This window comes from Leptonychotes weddellii, chromosome 5, assembly GCF_054177405.1.
Source record: "Leptonychotes weddellii isolate Sample4059 chromosome 5, ASM5417740v2, whole genome shotgun sequence".
Taxonomy (NCBI): domain Eukaryota; kingdom Metazoa; phylum Chordata; class Mammalia; order Carnivora; family Phocidae; genus Leptonychotes; species Leptonychotes weddellii.
In genome coordinates this window covers 49475212-49496359 of record NC_138373.1, presented here as the reverse complement: position 1 = coordinate 49496359, position 21148 = coordinate 49475212, and the positions used below count along the sequence as shown (strand labels likewise).

Genomic DNA, 21148 nt, shown 5'->3' with positions numbered 1-21148 from the left:
TCCCAGATTGATGGTGCCCCCTAACTGCCTACAAGAAATAAAGAAAACAAACCAACAAACGAATGGGGGAAAAACTCCTCCAGCCTAGGACTCATAATAATTTCCAAGGAATCCAAGATCACAATATCATTTTTTTAATACAAGAAAATAATCTCACATGAATGAGAGCCCAAAGAACCAACAAACAATAAAATCAGGGGGAGAAAGACATGAAAAATTAGATTAATTAATCAAAGGTAAATATTTGTTTAATATTTTTTAAAGATTGAACTGAAAACATACTGAAGGAAAAATAAATTATCAAAATTAACCAAGCAGAATTAAAAAGTAAACAAATAGGGGCACCTGAGTGGCTCAGTCAGTTAAGTGTCCGATTCTTGATTTCAGCTCAGGTCATGATCTCAGGGTTGTAGGATTGAGCTCTGTGTTGGGCTCCATGCTCTGAGTTTGGAGTCTGCTTAAAGAATCTCTCTCTCCCTCTCTTCTACCCCTTCCCACCTACCCCTTCCCCCATGCTAGCTCTCGCTTGCATTATCTCTCTCTAAAAAATTATACCCTCATCCAAATTATATGCCCATTGGTTTACTAGAGAGCCTCTTGTCAGTTACAGCTAGATTTTCCATAACACATTGCCAGTCTGGGTCTCCTTCCCACAAAACCAAGTAGGTTTCAACACCTTAAATCTAAATGTCTAAAATAAAGAATGTTAAAACCTTAAAAAAAAAAGTAAACAAATAGAGGGGTGCCTGAGTGGCTCAGTCAGTTAAAAACCGACTCATGATTTAGGCTCAGATCATGATGTCTTGGGTGAGGAGATGGAGCCCCGTGATGGCTCCACGCTCAGCAGAGAGTCTGCTTGAGATTCTCTGCCTCTGCCCCTCCCCCATGCCTACTCACTCTTACCCCGCCAAAATAAATAAATAAATCTTTTTTAAAAAGTCAACAAATAGAATTTATAGAAATTTTTTTAAAAGGACTATGGGTTTAAGTTTTCTGTTTCTTAATATTATAAACCAAACTGATAGATTAGGGCAGCAGATTGATTTTGCTGGAGAGAGAAGTAGTAAATAGGAAGAAAGAACTTTAAGAAAATAGGTCCAATATGCAAATGGATGGAAAAATGAATGAGATGTTAAGAAATCTGTAGGACAGGTCATCAGATCTTACATATCTCAAACTGGAGTTTATGATGAAAATAAGAAGATATGGATGAAGCACTATTTGAAGAGACAACGGCTGAAGTTTTCAAGAAACAAATGAAAAAATACATCTTCACACATTCTGCATGGAGCACTGGGTGTTATGCACAAACAATGAATCATGGAACACTACATCAAAAACTAATGATGCAATGTATGGTGATTAACATAACAATAAAAATTTAAAAAAAGAAAAGAAAATTAAGAAAAAAATACATCTTCATATCCAGGAATCCCAAGCATACATGATAAAAAGAAATTCACACTGAGATAGATCATAGTGCAGATATAGACTCCCAGAGACAAAGATGTTAAAAACAGAAAGAAAAGGCAAGTTACTTCCAAGGAAGCATAATTAGGTTCAGCCGACTTATGAACAGCAATAACGAATGTCAGTTGAAAATGGAATATCTTTAAAGCACTTAGAGAAAATAACTTTTAGGTAGAATTGTCTAAGTAATTATTGTAAATCACGTATTGTATTTAATTATCTCTTATGAATGAAGGAATGAAGTCATTTTCAGATACATATATACTAAGTATGTATTACCAAAACAGACACACACTGAAGGAACTTCAAATGATGTACCTTAGGAAATTCAAGGATAAAGACCTGAGATGAAGAGGGAATGGTAAGCAAAGAAAATAGCAAACAGAAAGGCTAATCTAAATATACATTGACCATCTATATGTTTTATAATAGTAAGATAATGTATAATCACTGGGATTAAAAAAAGGAAAATAGACACCCATCCTGGAAAATCAATAGTATGTAAGTCAGATGGTAAATGATTGAAGTCGAAGGATTCTAAGGTCTTTGTATTACCAGGAAGGTTGGTAAAATATTTATTATATTTAAAATGTGATATGTTAAAGGTACATGTTACATTTTCTATTATAACCACTGATAGGATAGAAATAGTATAGATACCTTCCAAAGTATTAAAGGGGAAAGATAGGGCGCCTAGGTGGCTCAGTTGGTTAAGCAACTGCCTTTGGCTCAGGTCATGATCCTGGAGTCCTGGGATCGAGTCCCGCATTGGGCTCCCCGTTCAGCGGGGAGTCTGCTTCTCCCTTTGACCTTCCCCCCTCTCATGCTCTATCTCATGCTCTCTCTCAAATAAATAAATAAAATCTTAAAAAAAAAAAAAAGATTTTAAAGGGGAAAGATAAAATAAGAAGGTGAAAAAAATCAATAAAAGAAATCAAGAAAGGATGACATTAACTATGACAAAAAGAAAAAAAGTGGGGGTGGTGCCTGGATAGCTCAGTTTTTTAAGCATCTGACTCTTGGTTTTGACTCAGGTCATGATCTTGGGCTCCTGAGATCGAGCCCTGCTTTGGGTTCCATGCTCAGTGAGGAGTTGACTTGAGATTCTCTGCCTCTATCCCTCCCCCCACCCACACACATATGCTCTCTCTCTCTCTCAAATAAATATTAAATAAATAAAATCTTAAGAAAAAAAGTGGGAACAAATATTTTAGTAAACATAGTCAATGTAAAAAAATTGAAGTTTTCATCTAGAAAAAGAGACTGGATAAAACCCAAAACCCAGCCACATGCTGGGTGTGTGTAAGACATCTCTAAATTATAAAACCAACACAGAAAGATCAGGATAGTCACATTAATATCAGATAAAACAGCCTTTAAAACAAAAAGAATTACTCAAATTACTAGAGATAAAGTAGTTCAATATATGTTGAAATAAGTTTCAGTTCTCCAGGGAAGAGAAACAATTTGTATCCATGTGATGGCATAGCTTCAAAATATATAAAGAAAAAACTTGAAATATGTACAATAAGAAATTTAAAAATCCACTATAATAGATTTTTAACATCTTTTTTTTTTGTAACCAATAGATTGAGCAGTCACAAAGTCAGCAAAAATATAGAATACTTGAACCTGGTTACTAACTGTAGTCTAATGGACCTATAGAGAGCATAGTAACAGCAGAATACAATGTTTCCAAAAACCCAAGAAATATTTATAAAATTTAAAAATATATATTATCTTACTCATTTGCATGACATACTTCAGACTGCTTAAAAAGTTAAAGAATCATCCTTCTGGATTAAAGATGCTATATACGTTCTAAATCATACAAGGTAACATTATCAAATGTTATTTTAAATTCATATGAACTTACCCTAGATCTCACAGGAAATGGTAGGGTCAGGATGTAAAATCAGGAGTCCTATGACAGGTCCAAAGATTCTATTCTTCATACTAGGACACACTACTGGGGATCTAGAAGCATCCCTCTACTTTATCAGTACAACCAGAAGATCTTGAAAATAGCCATGTATTGATCCTGATACCAACCCAGTTGCCAGGAAAACTGCCTTTACCTTGATGTTCTCAGTCTCTCCATTAATATCGCCTTCTCCATTCTGCCACAATTATAACTTTTAATTTCTTTTCAGCCCAGGATTTTATAATATTTCTATTAAGTAGAAGCATTTTATCAATACATTCTGTAGGACTGTTAGTTTATTAAATAGCAGAATGCCAGGTGTGACGATGAGGAGCTATTGGTCTGTTAATATGGCTTTACTCCAATATGCAAGATAGAAGTAATCATAATGTATTATTAGTCTCATTTTTTCCTGTGTTAATTCCTTAATCAACTTCATCTGAAGGCCAATGTCTAGCCTTTGCAATACTGTTAGGCTTCTTCATAAAACGAATTGCAGCCAACATCTGTTCAAACAGTCACTTATTTTGCGGGCCCCTACACATCTAATATAATGTGTTGGGGTTGAGCAGTGAGCTCCACAAAGATATGTCCATGTGTTAACCCTCTGAACCTCTGAAAGTGACCCTGTTTGGGAAAAGAGTCTGCAGTTGTGATGGACGTTAAGGATCTCAAGAGGAGATCATTCTGGGTTGTCTGAGTGGACACTCAATCTAATGATGTGCCTTTCTGAGAAACAAAAGAGGAGAAGACACAGACAGACAGGAGGGGGCCATGTAAAGAAAAGGGCAGAAGCTGATGTTATGTAGCCACAAGCCAAGGAAACCAGACAATGAAAGAGGCAAGGTAGGATTTTCTCCCAGAGCCTTTGGAGGAAGTGCAGCTCAGGCCTCCAGAGCTGTGAGAAAGCCACCTAGTTTCTTATAATTTGTTATAGTAGCCACTGGAAACTAAGAATACTACCAAACAAATAATATACCCGTTACTATTATGTTTTTTTAAAGATTTATTTATTTGAGAGAGAGAGAGAGTAGAAGGGAGGAGCAGAAGGAGAGGGAGAGAGAATCTCAAGCAGACTCCAGGCTCAGCGTGGAGCCCGGAGCCCCACGTAGGGATCGATCTCACGACCCTGAGATCATGACCTGAGCCAAAATCAATAGTCGGATGATCAACTGAGTGAGCCACCCAGGCTTATGCCCCAGTATTATGTTTTATAATTGCATTTTCCCAAATTCAGATGACTCAAACCACCAGTCACAACAGCAAATTTGCATATTTACGTTTGTGGTTTTCTTCTCAGGGTGAAACCATTCACATTCCCTTCCCTTTATATTTGCAGATAAATTTTTCACTCTTAACTACTGACAAATACTGAGCATCTAGACTTGGCAGCTACTGTGGTATCAGACCTTGAGGCAAAGAAGTGAAGTACACAGGGACAGTTACTATGAAGGGTTATGAAGGATTAAGTAAATTAAAAGAAATGACTTACACAAAACACCTAGAACACGAACAGACCCAGAGTCAGGACACAGAAAAGGCAGCACTGACTTTTACGAATGTCTCTTGTAAAATACTGTCATCCAGGTAGTTAGTGGTTTACTCTAGGTGATTAGCATTTCAATTATCTGATGTTATTTATTTGATCATCCATAATCATCTGGTGACTTGAACTAATTTGGAGAGAGTCTGCTTACCTATCGATGTGGGACATAACTGTTTTGGAGATGTCTACACCTGCTTCTTGCAACACTCGGATGATCTGAAATGGTGCACTTGGATTCCTCCCAGGATGAATAATAACAGGACAGCCCAGCTGAGCCTGAGCATGAGCAGTTGCTTGAAGAACTTTCCTCTCATTCTCAGCCAGAGGCCAGGAGCAACCAATTTCTCCAATGACGCCACACCTGATAGTCGTTCCATCGGCCCCATGGAGAATTTCATGAATGAGGACATCAGTAAGCTAAGGAAGAGCAGGAAAGAAAACATTTTATAGGCTGGAATTTATCAACCCAGAGTCGCCACAGTATGTGAATGGATGTATTCCTTCGGCCATTCGTTCTTTTAAGAATGTATTCGCCATCCATTCAATTAATATGGGTCAATGAGAAAGGCCAAATCTCAAATTCAACAAGTTATTCTAAATCAAAGATTCAATAATATCTTACTGTGATTATTTAACGAGAAATTTGTGACTTGAGGAAGCTATAGGGGGAAAAAATGTGACTTCATGAAAGTACATTCAGATGAGAAAAAAAAATCTATAATTTAACCTGAGAAACATCTAGAACATAAAAAGACTGCCCTTGAACATACATCAACCGTATCAACTAATCCTTTAATTCTCCCTTATTTATGCAGTGCTTAACCCCATACAGCATAGAATATTCACAGCACACAATACTAATATGACATTTTTTGATTCATATGTATATTACTACTAAGAGTGGTTGGAAGAATGTGTAATGGCTGACTTCAGGATAGTCTTCAAATAATATAAGCATATAAAAAGGTAAAGATCTGATTGGAAAATGATGCAGATAAAGTTTTGCAATACAAAGATTTTAATGATTAACTGAATCATTGCAAAGACTGCAGCTGACGCGCTATGCCTTTCAAGCAGGCAATGGATGACACGTATAAATATAGCCAGTAGGTATAAACATGTATAAACACACACAGACACGTTCAGAAGGAGAGCACATATATATGCCAAGAAGCTTTGTGGCTAATTCTTTCTGTTTCTCTCTGAAAGATTTCCTTCCTTCTGCCCATTCTTGCTTAAGATCATATGATAACAAAAACAGGAATGGATTTTCTTCCACCCTTCCTGTTTTGTAAAAGAAGGAAACCTATTCGCCCGTGTGCCAAGTCTCTGCCTGCCAAGTCTCACCCTACAGTGAATTTTTATTGCTGGTTATTATAAAATCCAGAAAGAAAATTGAGGTTACATAACTGCAGTTTATAATGGGAAAATGAGGTTTACAAATAGGCTGAAGCACCACTATGGAGCAGAAGTATCACATATCCAAATCTAAGTGTTAACACTTGGGATTTTTCAGTGACTAGTGGGTTAAGCTCTCCTCCCTTGACGCTCTTTTCTTTATGAGACAAAATGTTCCTAGTTTGGGTCCCCACGGGCAGATGTCATTGCTAGCTAGCACATTTCTGTCGCAATGCCCAGCTACCTCTGAGTCAGTGACATTCCCCAATGGAGATGGCACAGAGGGAAAATCCAATGTCTGAGGTTCTGGCCTTTCTGAATTGACACGCAAATATTGTCCAAGTCCTCAGGGCTCCTCACCTGCTCCACTGACATGGCTCTGGTCTCCGGAGAGTGAGTTGCCTCCACGTAAAACCCAGCTCCAGATATGATATGGACGCCCGTCTGCTCCGCAAGCCACCTCAGAGTCTTCACGTCTCGGCTAATCCCAACGGTTGTGTTCTCCACCAGAGCCCCTCCACCGTTGGCTTTAAAATACAGCAATTCTTCCCTTACAGCTTCGGTCTCCTGATTCAGCCGAAGATTCTCTTTATGGGAATAAGGGTTTTTTTGAATCCAGAATAAGTTTTTCTTCATAATAGGTTCCTGAGAGGCAGCTTCATGACACGGAGGAGGTGGGTAGTAACAGTGGTCAAAGGTCATTGTCAGATGTTCGTGGGTCAGAGTACGGCCCAGTTTGCTGGGCTCCATGGGGCCCAAAACCGTTTGGACTTTTCCACTTAAGGAAGACATTTCTGGTGATGCCAGGAGATGCTCTGAAAAGAGTGTTTTCTGGAAAAAAAAAAAAAGAAAACTATAATCAGAAAATTTAACACACCCATAAATTCTATCCATCGGGGATGGGAGGCTGCAAATGTATACCTGTGTAAGAGAGAATCAGTGAAACTAGAGATATGATCCCACTTATCATCCTGCCAAAGCCAGTCAGTCTCTAGTAAATTGTGGAAGTTCACTGCAGCCTTAAGTGACATGCATGGTGTTAGATGTCCCCCGGCCACTTCTACTGGGACTCCTTTGCCTGACTTAATCCCAACCTCATCTACTGAAAATATTTTTTGGTATTCAGTTTACAGTTTCCTTTTGCTTAATTTTATCTCATTAGTCATGGCTATACTTCCTTGGTTAAATTCAACAGTAATCTTCATTAAAAAAAAAACTCCTCATAATAACATGTCAAAACCAGTCTTGTATCAGAACTTTTTCATTTGTCATTTTTCAAATAAATTAAATATACTGAGGCTACTGATCATTCCATTACTCATTCACTATCCAAGTGAACAAACTTCTGTTGAAAGGTCCATCATGTGCCAGAAATTGTAGATATAATATATACGTAGGACAAAAATCTTTGACCTTGATCATTTCACAGATTATTCCCCCAAAAAACAACTTGGGGGGGGCACGCCTAGATTTAATAATAAAAAACAAGAATAAAAACCTCTCTTGCTCTAGATTTTTTCTTTTGTCTAGGGCACATAGTCAGAAATACTTCGAAAATCATTAAAAGCAAAACTCCAGGGCGCCTGGGTGGCACAGTTGATTAAGCGTCCGACTCTTGGTTTTGGCTCAAGTCATGATCTTGGGATCCTGGGATTGATCCCCGGGTCGGGGGTGGAGGGGTCCATGCTCAGCGGAGAGTCTGCTTGAAGATTCTCTCTCTCCCTCTGCCCCTCCCCCCCATGAGTGCACACACATGCGTGCTCTCAAATAAATAAATCTTAAAAAAAAACAAAAACCAAAAATCCTTTGTTATAATGAAAGCGACTATAACTTAATTGAAACTGAAATTTGCTGTCTCCAAAGAGTAAAAACCTCTCTATTTATCCTATTTATTTTCATTTGTAACACATACTAAGTATTCACCAAGTTTCCATCACTGACAACAAGAACCCCAGCTCCAGAGCTTTCATGCGTCCATATGTTTCCTAAATGAAGGGATTCTCTTGGAAAGAAGGCATGACTGAAAGTGTGAAGACAAACACCTTCGTGGCCAAGAGTGAAACCCCTGCCAGAAACAGTGGTCTACACCGAGTGCTAGCCGCATACATTCGGAGGATGCTGACACATTGACTGGGAACCAGGTAAAAGAACATGCCTCTGAAGCTCTCAAGCTGTTCCTTAAAGACATTCTGAAATCCCTGACCTTCTGAGCATCAGTTTTCTTATCTGTAAATTAGAATAACAAAAGCACATTTCCTATGCTGTCCTACACATTCAGTGAAATGAGCTTCCAAGTATCAAAGCTACCGCAGGTCTGGCACACAGCACTTGGTTAACAAATGATAGTTCTGTTCTGTTCGGCTACATTGGAACTACTATGTATTCCCTAGGTTATTATTTTTTTTTTTTCCAGAGGGAGTGTTTGGTTAGAGAGGAGATCATTTGGGGGAGCAGCAGGTAGAGGATGATTCGCAGTGGTACATTCAAGAGACAAGGGGAAAAGAGACCAGGGTTGGGGAGAAAGGAGCACCGAGCCCAAGGCAGTTTAACATCAATCCACTGCAATTATCTGGAACTGAGGAGTTTGACATGTATTGGCCCATAATGTGTAAATAATTGATTTCGACTGTTTGATAGACAACTGTAGGACGTGTGGCTAGCACGGCCATAGTTTTTCGTTGGTAGTGCTCTTCTGCAAGCCAAGCTTCCATCATCTAAATAATTCACATGGTGACAGAAGCTGGTGTCTGTTTAGAGAGTCGCCGTGTGCCTGCCGGTCACCGCACAGGAGAATGATTTTCCTTGATGATGTCTAGGACCTCACTGTTCAATGCCTTATTCCCTGTTACTGAGAGCAAGGAATAGGTAGCTAGTTTTTTCTGGTGACAAAAATCACAGTTCATTAATGATCGATTCAGTCTTCCATAGGGGTTAATTTGTTCTTTCCTTCCTTTTGGCTGATGGGGCCCAGAAACTTGGATAAACTGATGAAACACTATCACTATCATTGCATGTCAACTAGGCTTCAATTTTTTAAAAAGGAAAAAAAAAAAAAAACCAACAGCAGTAGCACTTTTACTAGAAAAGTACCAAACTGCACGGTTAATTGATACAGATTTGAAAGAGCAATGTTAGTAAGTTGCAAGCTCACAACCTGTGAATCTGTGAAAAAAAAAAAAAAAAACCACTTAAATGTCATCTCTCCTGGGAAATTCCTCAGGCAGAGCGAGTTGCTGCTTCCTATGATCACAAACAATGTAACTCACACTTAAAGGATAAAAAAGGATGAAAGAACAAACTGTAGCCGACATTACTCTAAGCTGGAATGTGTCTTTTAGCGTGAAAAAAATATGTATATAATGCTCATGGTTCCTGCACGGTTACGTGCAGTTCCTGTATGGCTCTTTCACCCACATTCAGCCTGAAAGCCGAATAGGCAAGGGGCTACCACTGGCCTTCCACCATAGAGGGAAGAGTTCACAGGGTACGGAGGAGGGTAATGGACAATGAGAGCTGCCGGTGTACAGACAGGAGTGACCCGCACCAAAAAAAGCAGGCTTCCGGCATTTTCCAGAGCATCCATGGGAAGCTTCAGCATTGCACACACCTGCAACAGAAGGTAGTGGGAAAAGAGCGGAGCTATAAACGCAGTTGCCAAAAGCTTTGTTGTACTTCAAATGTGAAATCTGAGCAGTCAGAGACACCGAGGCTAGTCTGCAATTACCGGTACAAGCCTGGTCAAAGGAAACAATACTTCTAACCCCAATGCGTATAGAAGCACACTTCAAAGGAAAAAAAAAAAAAAAGACAAGAGAAGAGAACGAGTACTATAGGGTTGAGCTGGAAACCAGAGACAATATGTAGGATGTGTCATTTTTGAAAATACATGCACAAATTAACTTTTATAAAATACCGAGCAAATTTGCCAAACTGTTAGAGATTTGGTGGTGGGTGGGGAGTTTGGGGGGCAATTTCCTTTTTGTTTCCCCGAGATTTTGCCACAGTTATTTCACTCAGGCCGTTATCTTAAGATTTTTCTGTCTCCCTGAGTTGAATATTCATTTCGGTTACATTTCACATTTCAGAGGATAGGACTTCCTGAAAATTTTATATACAAATGAGTGTCCTCCTGGATTTCATAGACTCATGCCCTTTTCCTGCCCCTGCCTCTGTCACACCTGGTCCTGGACCTGGCTGAAGGTACCTGCTCTGCAATTTTAGATGCAGGGGCAAATTGGCAAGTTGATGTTGGGTGAATTGATTTTCAGCTCACTTCCCCAAGAACTGCATAAGTTCGAATCTCTATACTAAATCCTTGTTCCATTTCACCTCTAGTTGTTTTCTTTCCCTGATCAAACCCTACCTGATGAAAAAAATGGGAAAGCATTTCAGAGTTTTATGCAGGAGAAGATATGAACTGAATAACTAGCAGTCTCATGGAGAATGGATGAAGGCGGGGGGGGGGCGGTGCTCCGGCAGTGGGGTGTTGCTAGAACCTGGAAAAAAAACTAGGTGGTGGCTTGGTCTGAGAGGACACCAGTGGAGATCGTGAGAAAGCAGAAGCAGTAAGAAGTACTGGCAGTTTCTAACTGGACTTGCTGCTGCTATAAAAGGATCCCCCAAATAATGGGCTCCTCAGAAAAAAGTGCCTTCTGGTGCAAATATGCAAGCACTTCTATCTTTTTATGGGGCTGCATCACACAGAGCAGCAGTATTCTATAAACACTGCACTTAGAGCTGACATCTGATTTGTGACTAAAATATTTGTAAAACCACGTAATATTTTTTAAAGCTTGTTTGAATACTTCTTTCACGTGCAGGTTCAAGCCTGTGACATGTCTTCTCTCCGACAGCATCGGTCTGGTGGCAGAACAATGGTGACACAGGATTTCCTCCTCACACCCAGCACATGCCCACTTGCCCGGATACGTATAGTTCTATGGCTCTACTGCATGGAGATTTATGACTTTTCATATTAAGCATTGTCAAAAAAAATCAATAGCCGTGCCTGAATAAGGAGGAGGAAATCCGACCACTTCAGAACAATAATGGGACCCAGCAAGTTCTTCAAACAGTGACATAAATAAAACAAAACCACTCAGAGATATAAATGAGCAGCATGATTCTTGTATTCAGAGGAAAATGTGGGTTTCATTCCTAAGGGTTTTTTGGGGTTTTTTTTTAGCCTTTTTTTCCCATTTGACTAAGGAAGTTGGAGAGACATCTGAGGATATTTCCAAATTCCAAATAACAAATATGAAGATGGTGATGAAGATGTACCCAGGAAGTGACACTCCTCGAAAAAGGCATTGATAGATGAGTGCACCTGAGAAAGGTCCCTTCCCCTGGGTTGGCTCAGGCCTTCCCGGTCCCAAGCAACTTAATGTGAACAGTTCATCTAAAATGATAGGTCAGTTCAGTCCTGTAATTACTCAAGTCAGAAGTCACGTTGGGCTGCTCAACTGTTGGGATGGGGCTTGTAGCTTAATTGACTTTGTTTTTAAAATTTTTATTTTTAATTGAAGTACAGTTGATGTACAATATTATATGAGTTTTAGGTGTCCAATCTAGTGATTCAACAATTATATACACTATGGAAATGCTTGCCATGATAAGTGTAGTTACTTACCACCTGTCACCGTACAATTATTACATATTATTGACTATGTTCCTTATGCTGTACTTTTCATCCCTGTGATTTATAGCTAGAAGTTTGTACCTCTGAATCCCCTTTGGTTTTTTTGCCCATTCTCCCACTGCCTCCCTTCTGGCAACCACCAGTTTGTTCTCTGTATCTATGAGTCTGTTTCTGGTTGTGTTTTTTTCTTAGATTCCAGAATAAGTGAAATCATATGGTGTTTGTCTTTGTCTGACTTATTTACTTAGCATAATGCCCTCTAGGTCCATCTATTTGCAAATGGCAAGATTTCCTTCTTTTTTATGGCTGAGTAATATTCCATTGTACCTCATCTTCCTTACCCATTCATCTATCGATGGACACTTGGATCGCTCCTCTAACTGGCTAGTGTAAGTAATGCTGCAGTAAGCAGAGGGATGCATATGTCTTTCTTCATTAGTGTTTTCGTTTTCTTTGGTCGTTTTCTTTGGTAGACACCTACAAGTGTAATTGCTGGATCATATGGCATTTCTATTTTTAGTTGTCTGAGGAACCTCCATACTGTTTTCCATAGTGGCTGCATCAACTTACATTCCCCCCCAACAGTGAGGAAGGGTTCCCTTTGCTCCACATCCTCGCCAACACTTGTCATTTCTTGTCTTTTTGATACTAGCCATTGTGGCAGGTGTAAGGGCATCTCATTCTCATTTCAGTTTGCCTTTTCTTGATGATTAGTGATACTGCACATCTCTTCATGCATCTGTTGGCCATCTGTATGTCTTCTTCGGAAAAAATTCTACGCAGGTCCTCGGCCCATTTTTAAGTTGACTCTTTAGTCAGACACGTGCTAAATGATCAGCTCTTCAAGTCACACACACTAGGACTTTGGTAAATACTACTCATATTAAGACTGGCTTCTGGAATGTATCTGTTCAGTCAACAAATTGAAAACATTTTCTCCTTAGTAGAAAAAGGGAGGGAAGGGTGTTTGAAGGAGGGAAAGGATGAGGGAGAGGGAAGAAAAGCCCTGGATCTCTATTCAGGTCAAAAAGCAACATTACTCACTACTTGTCACAGTAACATTGGAGCTGGGACAAGTGAAATGCTGTCAAAATGCTGTCTACAGAACTGACCTCTACGGGAGTTTTTTCATTTGAAAAAAAAAAACAACAAGATTTAGCTCATCTCAACCCCTCATTCTCAGAAAAAGTTTCCACACTCACTTCTGTGAGACTGTTTGATGTAAATTCCTTGATTTTGCTACTAGCATAATCCTCTCAGTGGAACATGGAACAAGTTATTGGATACAACGATTATGGCTTCCTTTTCCCCCTAAAGAACTCTCTACACTGGGGCGCCTGGGTGGCTCAGTTGGTTGAGTGACTGCCTTCGGCTCGGGTCATGATCCTGGAGTCCCGGGATCGAGTCCCGCATTAGGCTCCCTGCTTGGCAGGGAGTCTGCTTCTCCCTCTCCCACTCCCCGTTTGTGTTCCCTCTCTCACTGTGTCTTTCTCTGTCAAATAAATAAATAAAATCTTAAAAAAAAAAAAAAAGAACTCTCTACACTGAGGCTAGTTCTCAGCTTTCCTCTTCCATGGATTCTTAGCACTAGGCTATCTCACAGAAACATCAATATTTGCAGCAAATTGCACAGCTGGTCCTTAACTGCCTTTAGTCACTTAAAGAGTTACAATTTGTGTTACTTTGAATTCCAGGTGAATCGCAGGTTAATTTTTTAAACATATAAAGTATCATGTTCCTCACACAATTTCATTTGGAAGGCTATTCTTGAGGTGGCTTGATTTAGTTGCAAGAACAGTAGGTTCAGGTTCTTTGCTCTTCCACTAAATAGCTGTGTGATTTGGGGCAAGTAACTTAACCACTCTGAGCCTCTTCCCATCTGTGAAATGAATGGGTTGGACCAGATGACTTCCAGAAGACATTCATGGTTCTGTAATATCCTTTAGCTTGAAATGGATATTAATGACCTTCTAAAGATCATTCAATGAAGAATATTCATTTATCAATGAAGGTGTACTTTAAAATGTATATTTTATATCCATGTGCATACATATATATGTAATAAGAATGAATTTCATTCATTACCTATCAGTGAAGGCTGTACTTATTAAGAATTTTTTTAACATACAGTTTATATACGTGTGAATACATACACACATGTACATGGAGAGAGAATGAATGGGTTTCAGTTTGAGATCCTTCTCAGTTTGAAAGAACTCTAGGAGGGACGGCTGGTTTGAAAGAACCCTGAACTTGGAGTTCTGGTTCCAATGTTTCCTACTTGTGTAACTGAAAAATTTACACATTTTAAAAAATTTAAAATTTACCTTGAGTTAGTTTCCTCACTTGAAAACTGGAATCCTATCTGCCTGATCTACCATGTAAGATTTGAAATGAAAAGCAAATAAGGTGATACCTAAAAGCACTACCTAAATTATAAAGCAAATACAAATGTTCAAAATTATTATTATACACCAAACGTTAAATTATTTTCCAAACATTTGCTGAGTATCCTTAGGCAAATACACCTAAACTTGTTCTTTCATAAATCTAACAATAAGCGGATGAAGTTTATGAATCAAACTGAGGCTGTAATCTGCTTATAAATGAATTCCTTCACTTGAGACCTGTGATTCTTAAAAGTAGGCTGACTGTTGGCGATTGACATCACAGCTCATTAGGCTTTTGGAAATGACCCACCGAAGTGATTGCAGCTATAGGGGGTCCTCATTTTCCATGGGTAACTAGTACTGGAAATGCCTTTTTAAATGAATGCGTTCAATAGAATGTGTTCACTGGCATCTATAGATGGCTTTCAGTGAACCCTGCCTTCCAATATTCACATCTGTGTGCAACCCCCTTCCACGCAGAAGCCAAGCTGACCCATGACTCAATCGAACCAATAGTATGTGGTGGAAGTGATGCTATGTGTTTGGGACCCAAGTCTTTAGAAGTAGCTTCTGCTTTTGTGTTCCGGGGAAACCTGAGCTGTGATGTAAGAAGTCTGACTACCCCTCATGTGGAGAAGGAGAGGCCCTCAGATCACATGGGGAATATAAGAGCCAGTCATCCAGCATCCCTCCTGAGTTCAGCCTTGCAGCTGTCCCTGAGAAGGTACCAGATGAATGAGTGAGTCAACTTGAACATTCTAACCCAGCCAAGATCCCACATGACTGCAAGCCCAGCTACAGCCAACTAGTACAATCTGGCCAACCCACAGAATTTTTTTTTTTATTATGTTATGTTAGTCACCATACATTACATCATTAGTTTTTGATGTAGTGTTCCACGATTCATTGTTTTTGTATAACACCCAGTGCTCCATGCAGTACGTGCCCTCCTTAATACCTACATCACTGGGCTAACGCATCCCCCCACCCCCCTCCCCTCTAAAACCCCCAGTTTGTTTCTCAGAGTCCATAGTCTCTCATGGTTCGTCTCCCCCTCTGATTTCCCCCCCTTCATTTTTCCCATCCTTCTCCTAATGTCCTCCATGCTATTCCTTATGTTCCACAAATAAGTGAAACCTTATGATAATTGACTTTCTCTGCTTGACTTATTTCACTTAGCATAATCTCCTCCAGTCCCATCCATGTTGATGCAAAAGTTGGCCAACCCGAAGACTTATGGGACATAATAAAATGGTTGTTTGAAACCTGTGGTTTGGGCTGGCTTGTTACACAACAGTAGATAACTAAATATACAGAGACCAACATCAAGTAATAAGTTATATTAAAAGACTTAAGATTTCAAATTAGAAAATAAAGTATTATAAAAATAAGTCATCATTTAAAAAATAAGTCATAGTTATAAACATGTCCTAATTCTAGAACAATTGAATGTTGGATTTTGGGGTGACAAAATTTTGTGATATGACATTACTTGACTTTTGCACCCCAGTGGTGTAAAAGGTTATTTTTGCAAAAATGTTTCTGAAGGCTTTATCATTTTTTACCAAGGTCCTCTATTATAGAGCAGCTGTTATGCAACTTATTCTTTTGTGAAGCACTTATCCTGATGTACTATCTGTGTCAGTTTCTCCTCTTGTGTTAAGGGTCTAACTCTGTCACATCCTCACGGGGCTTTGTAGGTAGCTTTAGCTTTGCTCCAATATCACTTTCATCAACTTCATGACAACTGCATCTTTTTTTTTTTAAGGTTTTCAGTTTTACTTTGCAATCTACTTGCATCATATTTCTTGATATTTACCAATATTTACAACCACCAGACAGACATGAAGAAAAAGATGCTGAGATGCAAGGCAGGCACAGAAATTCACATGGGGAAATAGTAATGCTTGAATGGAAACTGGTTGTCGAATGGTCAGTTCCTAAGAGCACAGCTGTGGTTTATCTGAGTAACCTGTTCACTGGGGGAAGGGACTCTCGTAGTGAGTATATCACGCAAGGTGATCAAAAGTGTGTTCCAGCACATGTCACATTGTACCGCATTGATCTGGTAAGGGATCTGTCTCTGTCTGACTATGTTCTGTGTGTGTGTGTGTGTGTGTGTGCGCGCGCATGTCCCTTGTGCTTACATAGTATCTAGCATTTGGTTTTCATCTGTGAACCTGAACTGAACTGAGTAGAGAGAAAGAAAGTAATTCGTTTATGCCTTATTTAAGAATGAGGGGCGCCTGGGTGGCTCAATCGTTAAGCGTCTGCCTTTGGCTCAGGTCATGATCCCAGGTTTCTGGGATCGAGCCCCACATCGGGCTCCCTGCTCAGCGGGAAGCCTGCTTCTCCCTCTCTCACTCCCCCTGCTTGTGTTCCCTCTCTCGCTGTCTCTCTCTGTCAAATAGATAAATAAAATCTTAAAAATAAAATAAAGTATTTTTAGTGATAAATGAAGAAAGCAGTGGCTACATACATAAAATTCTCATGTCTACAAACTAAAACTAAAGCATGATGTATTTTTTAAAAATAATTTTCAGAAGGTGCAACATAATGGAAAACTGCCCAGATTTCAAATAGCTGTCCAAACATCCAAGGATCAACTAATTGGGATATTTATTTGGAATTACTGCTGCTACATAAGCCCCCAAACATGGTGGGGAAGAGGGATGCTTGATTTTAGTTTTGTGTGAAGGGTGCTAAATAATAAAAACATTTAAAATGGATGCCACATTTAAGGAACTTAACTTGCAACACTGTAAACATCAAACAACCATTTGAAATTTCTCATGAATAGAAATCTAGCTTTACGCTTCAGGAAAAAAAAGCTTTCCCCTTTAAATGGCAAGTTAGTCCTAAAAGTGTCCAAAAGTCACATTGTGGGGATAGGACAGAAAGTACCACCTGGGAGGCAGTTAAAACAAATCTGACCAACCAGTGCACTGTCTGGTTTGTGCAAAATCAGATAGATCATAGTGAGGGGTGATTCAGTGACCAGCCCAGACACAACACTGGCCAAAGTGCAAATTCACTCCACTTTTCTGAAAAGCAGTTTAACAGTATGTATCTAGAGTCTCAAAATGTTACTTTGCTGCTGGGGATCTGTCATAAGGAAATATTTAGAGACATGTAAAATTTTTGCACAACGATTTTTACACACAAAGATTTCGTTATGGCATTATTGGGACTAGCAACCAAAATATCTCAGGGTATGGGAATGTTTACATGTATAATGGAACATTATGCAAGCGTTCAAGTTCTACTTTCAAAGACTAATGACACAGGAAAATGCTCTTATTATAAATTCTGAAAAAGCAAAATATGAAACCGTATTGTAGGTACTATAAATTTTATAGAGAGCGCATTTATTTACATATAGATAGAGCTTAACTCAAAATACTAAAATGTTATGTGTGTCTTTGGGTGGTAGAAGGAGCCAAAACAGATGATTTTTTTCTTTGTTACAATTTAATGTATTTTCCAGGGCAAGTTTCTGGGTTTTTTTTTATGCTTATCTATTTTCATTTATAACCAGTAAAAGGGAGTAAAATGGGAAAAGATCAATGATACCAGTATAAACTTATCCAAGGCTTATACTAATGCCACATGTAAAATAATAGAATATATATTTTGAATCCTCCAACTAAAACACGCAGACAGGCAAAGACTCATGAACTCAAGAGCTATTTCAAATTCTTCTTTATTATCACAGAGTTGCTAATTTCCAGTCATGCCTAGAATTGATAGGTTCGTGTGCAAATATTTCTGATCAAATTACGTCTTTGCAGTGACTCTGGTCCACTTTGATTAAATTCAAGCTGTTTCACCAAGTCCTTAATGGACTGATCTTTGCTAGTTGAAGTCCTGGAACCCAATGAGAATTTTAGAAAAGGTTCAGCACTCCTAGTAATTCTTATCGAAGTCCAGTCACACAAGGACCCAAATCCCACTATCGAATACATTCTTGTGTGAGGTTAGGCGTGCAGATGGAGGATTGCCAAGGAGACATTTTGTAGGAAAATGTCAGAAATTATGAAATGTGGGTCATCGTTTATAAGTGAAAAAGGGGGATCAAATGAAATAAGGTTTAAGTAAAGATAAACCATGCAAGGACAAAACCATAAAAAGAACCTTTTTAAAAGAAGGTTAACAACCTCTGGCAGGTTAGGAGAAAGACAATCAGAAAAGATGAAATAGCATTATTATAGATTCAATAAATATTTATTGGCCATCCATTAAGTGTAAGACCCTGTGCTCTCAATAAGAGAGAACCCCACCCTCACTTGGAGGCTGCCAATCAACAGTGATGCCTTCACTAAGCTGACTATGCATCAGGCGCCGCGCAAAGCACTTAAAATCTCTTATCTCAGGTTCTCACTAAAACGCTGCCGGGTTGATATATAGGAGGAAGGTGAGGCCAAGAAAAGTGAAGACACTTAAAGTCAGAGCTGAAAAGTTGTGATTTGAACCAGTCTGCTTAGAGAATGCCAAATATCGATCATGATAATTGAACAGCATTTCCTAGAGAGTTCTGTTAAAATTAATCAGATGAGTTTAGCCTATGATTACAATGATAGCAACCCTAAATGGATGATTACTACATGCCAAGCATACGTAGTCCTAGGCAGAATTTAGAGGTCTGCTTGTCTACATTCTCTCCAACACTACATCTATCCAACTATCTAGGTAAAAAAAACCAAAACAACAACAAAAACCTAAGGGTCATCCCAGATTCCCACCTCACCCACAGGACTTGGTTTCTAAATGCCATAAACACCACCACTTTACCAGCTCCTTCCTGCCTCCTGTCCTCTTTATCCTCAAAGCCACACCTGAGTGCAACCACCACCAACCTCTCTCAGGGGGATCACAGTAAGAAATTCTAACCTGGTCTTCATGCCAGTCAGCTCTGCCTTCATTAAGCCTCTTTCTTTATGTCTTTTTGTCTTTTTCTTTTTTTAAGATTTTTATTTATTTGAGAGAGAGCATAGAGGAAGAGAGAGAGAGTGAGCGAGCACACGAGCAGGGGGAGGAGCAGGGGCAGAGGGAGGGGCAGGCTCCCCGCTGAGCAGGGAGCCCGAAGTGGGGCTCGATCCCAGGACCCTGGGATCATGACCAGAGCCAAAGGCAGATGCCTAACCAACTGAGCCACCCAGGCGCCCCCAGAGTGTTCTTTCTAAAACACAGATTCAAATAAGTCTCCCCCAGAGTCATCCTTCCAATCTTTAGAAACAAATTTGACCCTGGAGCCTGGAAGATCCCTCTGAAGCCACTCTGCTCTGGCCGTGTTCAGCCGCCTGCCCTTCTCTGGGCTCAGCATGTTCACTTCTCGAGGTCTTTCAATGTGCCTCCGCCTCTTTTTCCTGAGCTTATAAACCCAACCCACTAAACCCTTTTCCTGTCCTGGCTAACTTCTGCTAGGCAATGGCGGGGCGGGGGCGGGGGGCGCTTTTGGCATCATGAGAAACTTTTCCTGATGTTCTTCCTTGTTGCCCAAGCAGTCTGGGTCACATGCCGATTCTAGGTTCTCTTCTAGCCCTCAGACTTTTACTTTGAAACTCACTTCCTATATTAATGGTTCATGTTCCTCCCTCAACTCTGACCTCCTTGAGGGCAGAGTCCATGACTCCTCTGCCAGTCCTCAGCCATCCACCGTGCCTGGCCCATGGTTAGTACTTAATTAACATTCATATGCTTGCCTTCTTCAGCAAAGCATTTGAGGGAACTCGCACAAAAGACACACAGAGTGAAGAAAAAAAATATTAAAGCCGGAGCAAGGAAATTATAAATCGAAGTAGAATAAGGACCAGAAAGGAGGAACAGGTTAACAGTTGTTGGCAAAGGGCTAAACAAATTGTCCTGGGATATTTATTTATTTATTTTATTATTTTTTTTAAAAAATATTTTATTTATTTATTTGACAGAGAGAGAGCGAGAGAGAGCAGGAACACAAGCAGGGGGAGTGAGAGAGGGAGAAGCAGGCTTCCCGCTGAGCAGGGAGCCCCATGCAGGACTGGATCCCAGGACCTTGGGATCATGACCTGAGCCGAAGGCAGACGCTTAACGACTGAGCCATCCAGGCGCCTCTGTCCTGGGATATTTATTTAATCAATTTCTGACTACAGATAATTCTGAGATCATAGCTCACCGCTTTTAGGGCCCATCACATTATTTCCCTAAATCAAAACAGCTAAGAAGTATTATTAAAAAGCATGGAAAATGGTTTCCCGAAGGTTTTTGGGCTTGGGATTTTGAAGCCATGTTTGTTTTTTACAGCTTTCCCTTTATTTTTGCACGCCAAGCTCTCAGAAGATAGGGAACATGCCATTTTCACATATTCTTCTGTACCCAGCACAGTACTACATAGGAATACATAAGTTTGTTTGTTTCTTTGTTTGTTTAACTTTCCATACTAATAAGGGCAAGATTCTTTTTTTTTTTTTTGAAGTAATCTCTACATCCAGTGTAAGGCTCGAATTTACAACCCAGAGATCAAGAGTTGCACGCTCCACCGACTGAGCCAGCCAGGCACCCCAGGGCAAGATTCTTGAGCACATAAATACAACAGCAAGCAATTTTATCTTAAAGGACATTTCCTATTTCAACTGGTAGAAGCCAATTATAAATCAGAAAACTAAAAGCACTTGGTAAAATTAGCGCAGGTGATTCATGGCAGTAGCTCTTTACAAGGAGTAAAACTGGATGATGACTCGTAAGGCTAATTTTTCGAATATATCGACTCTCCACACTAATTTCTTTTTAAGGCAGTTTAATTTTAA

At 39.6% G+C, this 21148-nt stretch overlaps 1 protein-coding gene across 7 annotated transcripts in view; it reads right to left on the bottom strand.

Annotated features, from left to right (window-relative positions):
* The window catches only part of PTER (phosphotriesterase related), a 99332-nt gene that overhangs the window by 58688 nt on the left and 19496 nt on the right, over positions 1–21148 (bottom strand). For 4 of the 7 annotated variants that reach the window (XM_031028864.2, XM_006733993.3, XM_081820674.1 and 1 more), the window contains exons 2-3: positions 6699–7169; positions 5092–5357 (exon numbers count right to left, since the gene is read on the bottom strand). In XM_031028864.2, the coding sequence (XP_030884724.1) occupies positions 5092–5357; positions 6699–7130 (698 nt within the window). In that variant the 5' untranslated portion in view covers positions 7131–7169. Of the gene's footprint in view, positions 1–5091; positions 5358–6698; positions 7170–19611; positions 20242–21148 lie in introns of those variants that run through there. The other 3 variants (XM_081820672.1, XM_081820675.1, XM_081820671.1) reach the window with 1 other exon arrangement.